The 13,159-nt window shown below is 42.9% G+C and overlaps 1 protein-coding gene across 6 annotated transcripts in view; it reads left to right on the top strand.

The window, feature by feature from the left end:
- Positions 1 to 13,159, top strand: part of LOC122982366 (neuron navigator 1-like) — a 109,291-nt gene that overhangs the window by 91,765 nt on the left and 4,367 nt on the right. For 4 of the 6 annotated variants that reach the window (XM_044351604.1, XM_044351603.1, XM_044351605.1 and 1 more), the window contains 17 exons: positions 1,775 to 2,606; positions 2,741 to 3,253; positions 4,171 to 4,212; positions 4,902 to 5,050; positions 5,156 to 5,338; positions 5,448 to 5,527; positions 5,961 to 6,038; positions 8,516 to 8,599; positions 9,614 to 9,722; positions 9,921 to 10,042; positions 10,780 to 10,964; positions 11,049 to 11,211; positions 11,323 to 11,500; positions 11,592 to 11,680; positions 11,780 to 11,878; positions 11,998 to 12,169; positions 12,812 to 13,077. In XM_044351604.1, the coding sequence (XP_044207539.1) occupies positions 1,775 to 2,606; positions 2,741 to 3,253; positions 4,171 to 4,212; positions 4,902 to 5,050; positions 5,156 to 5,338; positions 5,448 to 5,527; positions 5,961 to 6,038; positions 8,516 to 8,599; positions 9,614 to 9,722; positions 9,921 to 10,042; positions 10,780 to 10,964; positions 11,049 to 11,211; positions 11,323 to 11,500; positions 11,592 to 11,680; positions 11,780 to 11,878; positions 11,998 to 12,169; positions 12,812 to 13,077 (3,344 nt within the window). Of the gene's footprint in view, positions 1 to 1,774; positions 2,607 to 2,740; positions 3,254 to 4,170; positions 4,213 to 4,901; positions 5,051 to 5,155; positions 5,339 to 5,447; positions 5,528 to 5,734; positions 5,759 to 5,960; positions 6,039 to 8,515; positions 8,600 to 9,613; positions 9,723 to 9,920; positions 10,043 to 10,779; positions 10,965 to 11,048; positions 11,212 to 11,322; positions 11,501 to 11,591; positions 11,681 to 11,779; positions 11,879 to 11,997; positions 12,170 to 12,811; positions 13,078 to 13,159 lie in introns of all 6 variants that reach the window. The other 2 variants (XM_044351606.1, XM_044351607.1) reach the window with 2 other exon arrangements.

The following is a 13,159-nucleotide window of genomic DNA, read 5'->3' as shown; positions in this document are numbered from 1 at the left end:
TACCAGTTAGAGTTATTGTTCAGTTTGGAAGTGGGACACAGTGCAGCTCTTCATCATTGTGTCAGCTTTGAGCGACTGGCTGTCGAGTGGTCATTTCTCTCTTTCTCTCCTCACACAGGCACACACCTGCAGATACATTTAGCCACTTTTCTGCACCAAATATTTAAAATCCTCTCAGTTACATACAAATAACCACTCGTATTTTATCTTAACAACCACACATGTGAGCACACACGTGTTTCTGGTGTGATGGTTGATGGGAAACGTTGTCAGCAGAATCAGAGTCTAGGAATAAGGCAGCTTGTCTCCCTGGGAAACCGCAGGAAATGATAGACAGGAACATGAGGCTGCCTGGAGGAATGGGGCTCAGCCCTGTCTTTGTGTGTGTGTTTCTGTATGTGTGTGTATTATAAATACATCTTCATTCCATACTGTCCACTCTCTGCTGCTGTCCCCTTTACCATAGTGGACATAAATAGAAGAAGACTTAGGGAAGAAATACAAATTAGCAATTTTTCCTCATAATCCAGTGATGACAGTACGCAAAGGATTTCTCTGTCTGCCGCTCTGTCTGAATCTCACCAGCGTGTTCAGGTCTCCTCAGACATGCAGGCCTCATGCGCCGAGACACGAAGTGATTCACCCTCTCTTCTACACACGCCATAGTGTCAAGATGTGAGCTCTATTGTCTCCAATGCCACTGTCAGCAAATCAGGCTTAATTTATGTCAAAATTAATATTTACGCCTGGATTCTGTCAGTATGTGTGTGTTTGCTTCTCACCGCCAACAGTGTCTGTTTCTGCAGCATAATGTTTTTGGAATGTGTAACATTGCGGTTATAAGATAGATTGAGTTTATGACTTGACATGTAAACCCAATTTTCACATTTACAAAAGAACTCCAAGCGTAATGTGTTGTCAGTGTCACATTCCTATAAGATCTTATCACTGAGAACTGTGTGTGTGTGTGTTTGGTATATATGTCTGCCCCTATGTGTCTTTTGCGGGTTTATAAATACCCTTAAGTGACTCCAGATGTCCCAAGGCTGCACGCCGGTGGGTCTCATTCAACAGCCGTTCTTTGACTGTGTTAATGCCTTGTATATAAACCTCCCATAACAACTCCCATTAGATACAAATTAAGAGCTTGGGTAGTGTGGGCTTGCGCTTGTGTGGCCAATGCTCACAAGTGCACATGTGTCTAATCGACTCTTTAAGGTATTTTTTTCTCATAATAACTTCCAAACAAGTCCAGTTAATTTGCCAACTGGGAAATGTACAACTGAATTTTACTTCAACCTCTGTTCCACCAAATTGTCCCTCACTCCGCCCTCTTTCCCCAAAGAGTCGTCAAAGAGTGGAGAAATTCAGTTATACTGGGTGTTTCATGCAGTTGTGCCCGCAGACAGTTTTTCCACAGCCATACTGCACATGTTAATCTCAGCACTATGCAGCTGTGACACACAGACATACACTTACTGGAAAGCCAGAGAAAACTATTTTAGTTCATCAGGATGGAAAAGAGGAGTAACTGCATGATAGCAGTGTGTGTGTGACGGTGAAGCTGGCTGTGAGTCTACACACTGTCTGTCTGCTCAGACAGGGTTTGTTTTCATCAGCAGACAGTCAGATCCTGTAGGTGTTCAGATAAGATATCACATTATCACATCCTAATATGGCTCACTTAGTCTCACTCACCATGAGAGACCGTTCAGGCATTAATCTGTTCAAGCTACTCATCACTGATTTTTTTTCTTTCTTTTCCCCTCTCTAGGTACGGTAAAGTCAGATGGGAAGCCTATGGATAAATCTCGGTTAGCTGTGAAAAATTCAGGTCTTCAGCGCTCCTCTTCTGATGCCGGTAAAGACCACCGGAATGGCACTGGTGCTGGCGAGCAACGTAAACCTCCGTCCGGCCTGGTCAGGCCCTCAGCTGGTGGAAACTTTGGCTTCAAGAAGCCCCCCACAGCTACCAGTAATGGCACAAACAATACCGCTGTGATGAGTTCAGGTGGCAGCGCCATACCCATCGGCTCTGCAACTGTGGGGAAGATTCCCAAAACGTCTGGCATTCCTGTCAAACCAGGTGCCGGTGGTGGTGGTGGTGGTGGTGGAGGACGTAAAACAAGTCTAGATGTTTCAAGCAGCGACCAGAGCGGTTTTCTGTCTCCAAATGCCAGGACGTCTCTCCAGTATCGCTCGCTGCCTCGCCCAGCCAAGACGAGCACCCTGACTCTAACCCGGCCAAGCTCAGCTCGCCCAGTGAGCACTACCATGGACACAGGCTCTGGGCTGATCAAACCCTCCAGCACAGCGCCCCAGGGCTCGAGGCTCAAAGAGCAGGGCTCAGGGCTCGGTTCTGGAACAGGGTTGAGTAAGGTAGGGGGTCGTGGGATCCCGAGTCCCAGTCCTGTCAATCAAACAGACAGAGAGAAGGAGAAAGAGAGAGCCAAAGCTAAAGCTGTAGTGTCTGACTCTGAGTGTGGAGGAGGGTCTCTGAAGGGAACTCCTGCTCAGACCCCCTCAGAGAACGGAGGGAAGCTACAGGGGCTGAGACCTCCCAGCAGTAGCAAGGGCACAGATCTACCCTCACCCAGCACACATAGGTACTGAGGTTCATACACTACAACAAAATATACATGCTGTAATTTCCCAATAATGTTTCAACACACACACTTTCACATACAAAAAAATATGAATATGCATTTCCTGCTTCAATTGTGTGTTTTATTGTCTCTAGATTATCTGGTGTGCGCAGCCTGACAAAGCCTCCATCCATTGCCCAGCTGGACAAGCTGAACTCTAGCAGCCTGGAGGTTGGAGTTCAGGACTCCATGCCTCCTAAGATTCCTCCCTACTCAAAGCTCCAAGACTTAGCCAGCTCAGCAGGAAGCTCCACTGGCCACTGCCTGACCCCGAGTCCTGCCCCGTTGCTCAATGTCAACTCCTCAGCCTGCTTCTCAGGCTCTGGGATTGGGTTGGGGCCCAGGCAGGTCTCTTCCCTCGGGGTTGAAGGAAGCGATGGGAGCAGCACTCCACTGCTCTACCCTCGACTGTCTGGGCTGCATCGCAGCATGGAGTCTCTGCAACTCCAGATGAGCCTTGCCCCAGAGCCGCAACAGAGGGAGCAGAGGGAGACTTTGGTGAGAGGCTACACCACACTAGAGTCCAGAGACAAAGACAGACAGGAAGACAGAGGCCCTCCTGCCAGCTGGAGCTCTGGAAGTAAAATCTCCATGACTCTCACAGACAGGTGAGATTGAGTTCTGCTGATTCATTTATACTGCCATATAGCTCCACCTACTGGTCAGCTGAGGAACTGCATCAAAATCATTTGTTTCATAGAAGGCAAGAGTGGACAGGGAGAGGCTTTGATATCATAATCACTTTGTTCTATGCTACAATCACACATTTCCCTCTCCCTGTTTGAGCGGGCAGATGGGAAGGTGACTCAGTTGGCATTTCATGAGAAAATGCTGTTTATACTGAAAACGGTATGGAGCCATTTTTTGATAGCAGTGGCATTTATGAAGAGCGAGTGACAACGCCTATTCACATTTATGAATAAGTGATAATAAAAATCCACAAAAATGAAAAAGAATCATAGATCAGAAAATCTCAAAGAATATTATTTTACATATAGAAAAAAACTGAACCTCTTTAAATACGACTGTAATAGCTGAAACTTTAATTGAGCGTATGATTCAATGAGAAAACCACATTTCAGAATGCGTATCCTTGAAAATGTCATGCCTTAACACCATGACCATCCCATGACAATTACACTATTACAACTGAAATATGTAGTAAATTAATTGTTCGCACTGGAAATGCTGTGTGTGATGCCAAATATTATGAAATACATGTTTTGCATTAGTTGTATGTTAATTGTTTTAAAGGGAAAGCTAAAAAGTATATTTACATTAGGACTTTAAATACCAAGTTAAGGCAACCACATACACACACACAGACTGTAGGGTTGCCAGGCTGTTATTACTGGAGGCCTATTATCAGTGTTTCACAGGTCCCACAAGCTGAAGTCATAATTACTAGTTGACACCAGCTGTCTGCCAGTCTTACTGTGCTTCTTTGTGCCGACTGCCTGTTCTTGAGAGTTTAATAACTCCCTGCACCAGTGGTTAAATAATGACATTGTTTCTCTCTCCACAGTTCTCAGAGAGACAGAAACACACTGCCAAAGAAAGGTTTAAGGTAAGTGGATACATAAATTCTGCACAGCTACACACATACTGTACATACACACTCTCATACACCTCATGCAATTTGGGCATGGCCGTTTAATTGCGCACATGCAGAGTGTGTGAATGACAGATTGTGTTAATCCTGCCCACAGGGTTATGAGACATCATTCCTGTCACTTATATATGTATTATAAAAATCTGCTTTACTACTCTTAAAATTATATCCCATTGTGTCCTATGGCAACACTCTGTTTGTCTTTCTGCTGATTAAAAGATTTGCAACGCAAAATATAACATAATATAACAGGGGCAAAGATCTTAAATGGGCCATGCAATGATTTTATATTATTTTTAATCTTCTCTCCGTATAATTGTATCGTAGCAAAAATCTTTTATCAAGATAACATCGTTCACAGTCATGGTTCTAAATGTATGATGAGTTTTTAATTTAATTTAAATTGTTACAAAATCAGCAAACCTCATGTGCACAGGATTTACTGCATATGACTGAAAAAGAAATGGTTTGTGTTCGAAGGAATTTTCACAACACAATGTTCCCAAATGTCATCAGACTTGCGTACAACACTGTACATGAAATCTAGTACAAAACAACACTCCTACAATGAGTGACAGTTTCTTTATTTGCCTTTATTACACTAACATTCATCATTAACAGCACTGTCCTTGTCCTCTGTGTAGTTTCAGCGGTGCTTCCCAGGTTGAGGAGGAAGGAAAGGAGAAAGGAGAGAGGAGACACTCTCATTCTATTCTCAGTATGACCGACTCGCTCACTCTCCCGCTGCTGTCCTCACCCACCTCCCTGCCCCGCACCTCGAAGACCAGTATGGGTATGTATATACTCATGCACACACACTTTTAAGAATACTTGTTTAATGTATATTGTGTAACGTTGGTAACTCTCTTATCTTTTGACCCCTCTGCTCTCTCATTAGTACCCAGCCCTGTCAGTGGACCTCCGAGAATGACTCGATCAAACAGCATCCCAACACATGATGCCTCTCTGGAGCTGTACGGGGCGTCTCCGCTGGGCAGCACGCTGTCGCTGGCTGAACGTCCCCGGAGCATGGGAATGGTTCGGTCTGGATCCTTTAGGGACAAGGAACCCAATGACGAAGGTGAAGCTGCTGAATTATTTTTATATCATTTATATACTGTTCTGTATTTTGAATTCTTATTCTTACTGGTTTATTTTGTTGTTTCAACTGATAATTTTCCTCTCTTCAGTTCATGGGTCTGTAATCTCTTTGGCATCCAACGCCTCATCGACCTACTCCTCGGTGAGTGTGGGCAGCATGCAGGCACAGGTAGCTACAGTTCAGTATGTGGTGTGTATTCATGTGTTGTGTATGTGGATGTTTTTGCGTACAACGATGCTTTCCTCTAGTCTCCCACTTTCAACAGTACACACTAGAAACAACCCCCCCCCTCCTCTCCTCTCCTCTCCTCTCCTCTCTTCTTGTCTTTCTCATCTCTCTCTAACATCTTGACTTTTCTTCCCCCTGCTTCCAAAGGCTGAGGAAAGGATTCAGGGAGAGGTAAGTGTTTCCTGCTCTTTCTTCTCCTCGGTCTCATGTCTCTCCTTTCATCCGTCACTCTCATCCCTTTTGTCTGTGGAAGAACAAGTCTGCCATTCATTTCATGAACACCACCCACTCAAGTCACGTGTGTAATTCAGTCATTGTCAGCTTTAGTATCCTCGGTTATTTTGTAATGCAACATACTTGTTCTTCCTCACAGCAAATCCGCAAGCTGAGGAGGGAGCTGGAATCGTCCCAGGAGAAAGTGTCTAACCTGACTACGCAGTTGTCGGCAAATGTATGTACTGTTTGTCTGCTAACTTACTTATCATGAATCAATCAATCAATGATTTACTGTAGGTAATAAAAATCTAATCTGATAAGAAATCATAAGGAGAAGAACTTTACTCTATGCAACCAGACACTTGTCTGTTTAAATGACATTTTCATGCCATCATTAAAGCAACAATATTCAACCTTTCACCTCGAGGCAACTGAAGAGCTATTAGTTGCCCCTCCTCCTAATTTTACACCCCAATAGTTGTCACTCAAATTGATGAACTGTTCACCTCAAAATGACATCTACCCTGAGGCTGAGGTAACTGATACTCATAGAGATACCATAAACTGAACAAGAGAGCAATGTCAGGGTGCCTTTAGCTTTGTCGTTCTTTTGTTTCTGACTGCTTTCCTCCTTTGTTGTTTTTTTTTCTCTGGTTATTTTGAGCGAACAGTTTTCTCTAACTGCACAATATATCCTATTTATTTTAATGTATTAACAAACAAGAATTTCATGGTACATTAAATTTAAATTAGTGTACCAGGCCAGATTATTAATGCTGTGGTTATACTTGTGCTTTTTCTGCCAGTTAGTGGGCCGAGAGGTTAAACGATAAGTCTGGTGATATTTGATATTTTTCTTATTGTCAACAAATCCCATTAAAAGACCAAAACCAACAATGAAGTATTGTGTGTGTATTCAAAGCCTGATATAATTTATTCTCCTGTGCCATAGAGCTCATTGTTGTCCAAAAACTAATAAAAACACATTAGCAGGCCAAAACGTTGCTCTGGCTGACATTCATCCATTATGATGAACATGAGCACTGTAGTTTATTTTGAGGCAATCCCACATACACCGTCCCACTGCTGTAAATACTCAGTGCACCAAATCCACAGCTGGAAACAGTCCCAACAAATTCTCCATTTACCTGTGTGTAGAGCTGCAACTAACAATTATTTTCATAATTGATTATTCTACTAATTATTTTCTCAATTAATTGTTTGGTCTATAAAAATGTCAGAACATAGTAAAACATGTCCATCACAATTTCCTAAAGCCTAAGGTGACATCTTCAAATTTCTAGTTTTGCCTACAACCTACAGTCCAAAATTCAAAGAGATTCAGTTTACTATCACATAAAACCAAAAAAATCAGCAAATCCTCACAAATCAGAGAATGTTTGAGATTTTTGCTTGAAAAATTACTTAAAGGATGAATTGATTATCAAAATAGTTGCCCATTGTTTTTCTGTCAGTTGATTAGTCGTCTAATCGTTGCTAAAAACTACAGTACCCAGCCATTTTAGGGAATTACTCTTTTTATACACTATAGTCATAACCTGTTCTTAAAGATGTACGTCTTCAGTAGGAATCATTGAGGTTGAGTCTGATTGCCACAGATAGGGCGGTAAAGTCGTAAAGCATTGATTTATAGACAAACACATTGCTGGTTTGGGTCTTTTCATTGGATTGGTTGACAAGCCAACCGTATCCCTTAACCCGTTGCCTCTCAGTATTTTATCCATCCATCCAAATCCTCTCTCTTCCTTCCTTCACAAACTCTTTAGTTCTCACATAAGGCAAAGACTTTAACCTTCATATAAAATAGGACAGAGACACAGAGAGAGATTTATAATCCAAGCTGTGGTATGTCAGTCATAGATCAATTCCATGCAGTCTCAGCACATTTCTTATCCATGCGGGGGCTGAATAATGCTAACCTCCTCCTGAACCTCTCCCCAAGCTTCAGTACACACAAGCACACACACGCACACACAGGTGCCTTGCCCTTTCTCTCTACTCTACAAGGTTGTTTTTGTATGACCACCCTGTCAGCGTTTCCATTGGTCCAAGTGCAGGAATACAGAGCAGGCATTATGCATGGATTCATACAGCACACATCAATCAAGTGTTTCTGTGTGTGTGTGTGTGTGTGTGTGTGTGTGTGTATGTGTGTGTGTGTGTGTGTGTGTGTGTGTGTGTGTGTGTGTGTGTGTGTGTGTGTGTTGTCCCCTGAGATTTATTTCATACTGTTTGACCTTATTATGTGAGGGCAGTGAATAGGCAAAACAGATGCATGCATCACAACATCATTATATTTTGGATTAATGACTGGACAGGAGAATGGAAAGTCATTTTTCCTTCCTGCTCTGGGCTAAAGGTTGTGTGTATATATGTGTGTGGGTGTGTGTGTGTGTGAGAGAGAGAGAGATTAGGGAGGAGGTGAATTTCCACAGGAGATATCCTGTTCAGCCTTTTTCTCTTGTTCAACTTTTCAACACCTTTTATTCGAGGGATAAAGGGTCAATGAAAATCTTTTTAATCTGTTCCTGTATAGGTGTCAGTTTCTGGTGAGACCCTCTGTACTTTATCTATATCTACATGATGCTCTGTCATAGATAGATAATATAAAAAAATATGAAAAATGTTACTTTGATAAAGATTTGGGGAAAAATGTAATTGCTGCTTGTGTTTTTATTCTTTCCCAAACAGGCAAACCTGGTGGCCGCCTTTGAGCAAAGTCTGGCACTGATGACAACTCGGCTGCAGAGTCTGTCAATAAGCCATGAACAGAAGGTACCCAGCAGCACCCGTCACATCCACGCTTTCAAACACAAACACACACAAACCTGAATTCCAGCTGCATTCCATCATTGTGCCCGTCTAACTGAGCGGTCGGCTAAGAGCAGGCAGCGTGTGTGCTAACATGGAGCGAGGTGACTTTGATCACAGCCTGCAGTTAGGAGTTGAATGTAGGTTAGAGGCCCAGGCTGCAGTCACACAGCGTGACTTAGTGTGAAAGGGAGGCAGAAGAAAAAAACCTTCACTTAAGGCTGAATGATAAGCCTGAATCAGAGATCACATTCCTGCATTCTTCTGCCTTTGTATCTGTTTTGGTGTGAATGAACTGATCAGAGCCTGAGGCGGTTGTTCAGTGTGTGTTGGTGTATAAATGTGAGGAGTCTCTTTTAGTTCTTCATGCCTTGCTGCTCCCACTGAAAGCGGCCGTCTGGACCGCTCGAGAAAAAGCCTTTGTTGTTTGTGCCAACGCGCTGACCTGTGCAGCTCAGCCAGGAGCGCAGTCTCTTTAACCTTGAGATGGTCCGGACGGCTCCATTTAGAGCAGAGTGGGATCGAATTTAGCACACAATAAGCGGCACAGAGAGGCCCTGTTGTTCTGGAGTCTTTGTACTGTTGAACTTCTCACATGTGAGGGGGATCAAGCCCACCAGGTGTATGAGCTCATACTGTGGGTTTGAGCAATAGTGTAAAACATCAGACAATACTACTCCCTACAAAAATATTGGAATATATCAGTGTTTATTTAAAATGTATTACATTTATTAATTACTGAGGAAGAGTCAGTGCATTTTCTACCTATTCTTCTATGATAAGACACATATTCTGAGCCTTGTTGCAAGAGCAACTCAGTAAATGTATAATTCAGTGAATAGAAAACATGACAGCTTTTGGTTGTGTACGGGCATAAAATGATATAAGAATAAAAGCTGTCACTCAGTTCTGAGTTTTGCAAACAGATACAAATTGATCCCAATGCAACTTACTGACATCGATTAAATGTTTGTGCAGGACACAGAGCTGTCAGAGCTGCGGGAGACCATCGAAGCTCTAAAGCTCAAGAATGAAGAAGCCCAGGCGGACATCCAAGGGGCCTTAAACAACCCAGATAACATGAAAGGTGTGTCAAGTCAATTTCAAGTCAGTTTTATTTATATAGCGACAAATCACAACAGAAGTTATCTCAGGGCACTTTTCACATAGAGCAGGTTTAAAGCTGTACTCTTTTTCTGTGGAGATTAGCTAGCTGATCTTTCTGTCTTCTTCTGTCTCTCTGCACATCTGCCTGTGTTTTATCTTGAGTTTTCTTGTTTTCCAGACATGCGTATTCGACGTCAGAACTCATGTGAAAGCATCTCCAGTCTCAACAGCCTGACCAGCATGTCAAGTTTGGGCAGCTTGAAGGACCAAGATGCCAAGAAGAAGAAGAAAAAGAGCTGGGTAAGAATGAAAAGACACTACATGTTTTACTCTTACAACCTAGTGTTTGTCTGTGCTGAGTTTATTCTCCTTAGTGATAACATACAGTAGCAGCATGAATAACAAAGTATGACCAGTCTCTCCCTCCTCTGTGTTGTGTTATTTTGCTGTTTTAGGTCTTTGAGGTGAGTGCAGTCATTGTGTCCTTCTAAAGCCTCTTTAAGTTTCTGTCATACAGCATGATGGACCATCTAAAACTGCCACACAATCCTCAAGCACCCTCCATCTCTGCTGATTGACCTCCTAGACTACTGATCGGCTGCCTGTTCTGTGAATATTTAATTTGAATGGATGGCTGTAATTCAGTTAGAGTGGCAATCAGCAGACATGCTGGAGTTCTCCGTTTATTCATCAGAGCTTTATCAAATGCCGTTTCCAATCATGTTTTTCTTCATTTACACCATACTTTATTGTGTATTTTGTCCTTCAGTGAAGTTCTGTGCAGTCAGTATTGTGAACAAAGTAACCCTTAATGACCCAGTGACTGGGTACTACATCTGCAAAAACATGTACTGACTGTAACTTTGACCTATTTGCAGGAATGACTTCGACTTTAATGCTTAGCATGTGTTATATTAACAATCCTAACACCTTCTTATTTTTACCTTGCTAGTAATAAATGCAGTCTTTTATTGAATATTTGTTTAATTGTCTGTCTCTCCCTCAACCCTTCTCTCTGCTCCTCTGTTTCTGTATAGCTGAGGAGCTCCTTCAACAAGGCATTCAGCATTAAGAAAGGCTCTAAAACCTACTCAGACATTGAGGAAATTGCTACTCCTGACTCCTCAGCTCCCAACTCCCCAAAGATGCTTCACGAGGGGGGAGAAGCAGAAGAGAGTCTGCCTTCATGCCTCAAAACCTCTGCATCTACCACCTCATCTGTGTGAGTGCCTTAACACCTTATTCCACCTATCAATTTAGTCCACGTGGGTGTCTGGCTCTGATGAGTGCGTCTTGTGCCTTGCAGGATCATGGAGACAGCAGACGAGAGAGACATTGAGGAAAGGGCGGTGACAGAGCTTCGCTCAGAGCTCTGGGACAAAGAGAGGGAGCTGACAGACATCCGACTGGAGGCCTTAAACTCTGCTCATCAGCTGGAGCAGCTGAGAGATGCCATGAACAACATGCAGGTTTGTTTTGCGTGTGTGTGCATGTTCTGTAAAGTATATCTATGTCGGTGTGAGTGATGTTGCATTTGTGTGTTAACTTGGATTTTGAGTTTTTACCGGCCTGTGTTCTAGTCAATGGTGGAGAACCTGAAGGCGGAAAATGACCATTTGAAAGTTGGCTCTGGTCCCACCTCCTCCACCTCCCAGCCATCAGGCCTGGCCTCTTTCCTGGGACCCTCTCTGAGACAGCCGATGAGCATGTCCCTCACCAAGTCTTTCAGCCTCAGTCTGAATGATTGTAAAGATCCAGGTAAGAGATAAACATAAAGCTTTCATTGATATCTAGCTCACTCATATGCATATTAATTATAAAAAACCTCTTTGTTTCTTCTCTCTTTCAGACGTGTCTCCAGTAGATATGCTAAATGTGTCTTCTCAGCGGGATGAGGTGTGTGCACGAGTGCTGGTTCGCATCGGAGATCAAGCAGAGGTACACACTGAACGCCTTTAATAGCTATAACATCCGATAATGTCTACTGCTTTAAATCAAACAGCAGGGAAATTGTGCATTCTTTCTCTCTGTCTGTAGGAAAGTAAACAGCAGCAGGAGTACTACCTGGGCTCAGTGCTGGTCACTGGGACGACTGACTGGACCTGTCTTGACTCTCTTATAGCTAAGACCTTCAGAGTAAGTCCACGCTCGTCCTCTTTCACTGTTTTGACACGAGTGGTTCTAACAGATAGTATGACTGCCATTCTGGTGCATCAGTCCTCACACATGTTGACTGTGTTGCTTTTCCTGCTCAGGACTACCTAACTCAAGTGGACCCAACAGCCAGCCTGGGTCTGTCCTGTGATTCGCTGCACATGTATCAGCTGACCCAGGGAGGGCAGAGGGTGATAGGAGGGGACAAACCTCAAGCCTCACCTCATCGTTGTCTAGGCAGCGGTTCAGCTCGCATCTTTGTCACTTTGAAAGGTTAGAAGGTGTCCCCTACTGAAAGTAGACACATACTGTATGCGAACCATGTTTGTTGCTATGTTTATTTTTTGCTTAGGCCTTTGAAAAAAATTTTGCCAACCATTTTCCAAAGTTTACCAAGGTTTTAACTTTCTACTTTCCAAGCAGCCGCTGGTCTGAATTTACTTCAGTACTCTAAAAAAAACAATGTTCAGAAAACTAAAAATTTTTTGTCAACAATGAATAATGTCTCAGTAATGAAGCTGCCAAAAAGCGTCACATTATCAAAAAAATCAAATTAAAAAGGTTCCTGCAGCCAACCCTGGAATCTGTGATGCCAGAGTGCCCATAAATGCACCAACAGGAAAAGCTTTCACACATGTATCTTGACACAGGATGATAATTGAACTTTGACAATAAAATAAGGCAACAAAATGTTAATTGGGATTTGTTAACCTAGCTCAAGCAAGTCAAACTGAAATTAATAAAAGCCAGTTTTTGTCTAGATGGTAGAAAATCAGTTTGAATAATTATGGTTTGCTTTGGAGAATGGACAACATAATTGTAAAGAATGAGTGTATTTACAAGTATTCTACAGTGAATGCAATATAAATTCTCCTTCTCTTCTCTTCTCTGTCCTGTGTCTCTGCCTCTCTCCAGGTCTTAGAGAAAAATGTGTTGACTCACTGGTGTTTGAGACTCTGATTCCTAAGCCCATGATGCTTCACTACATCAGCCTGCTGCTGAAGCACAGGCGTCTGGTTCTGTCGGGACCCAGTGGGACAGGGAAAACTTACCTGGCCCAGCGTCTGGCCCACTACCTCCTGCAACGCAGCCAGATAGACTTGTCTGAGGCTGACCATGAGCCCTGTCTTGAGGGTCGCAGTGCTGCTGTCACCTTCAACATGCATCGTCAGACACAGAAGGTAACACATGACTCAAGATTTTTGTCAGCCAGTTATTTTGTCTTTTTTAATGCAGTAATATAAATACAAACCTTTTCTTTGC

This window comes from Thunnus albacares, chromosome 5, assembly GCF_914725855.1.
Source record: "Thunnus albacares chromosome 5, fThuAlb1.1, whole genome shotgun sequence".
NCBI lineage: Eukaryota > Metazoa > Chordata > Actinopteri > Scombriformes > Scombridae > Thunnus > Thunnus albacares.
The sequence above is the reverse complement of the archived record's forward strand: the minus strand, read 5'-3'. Positions and strand labels throughout refer to the sequence as shown.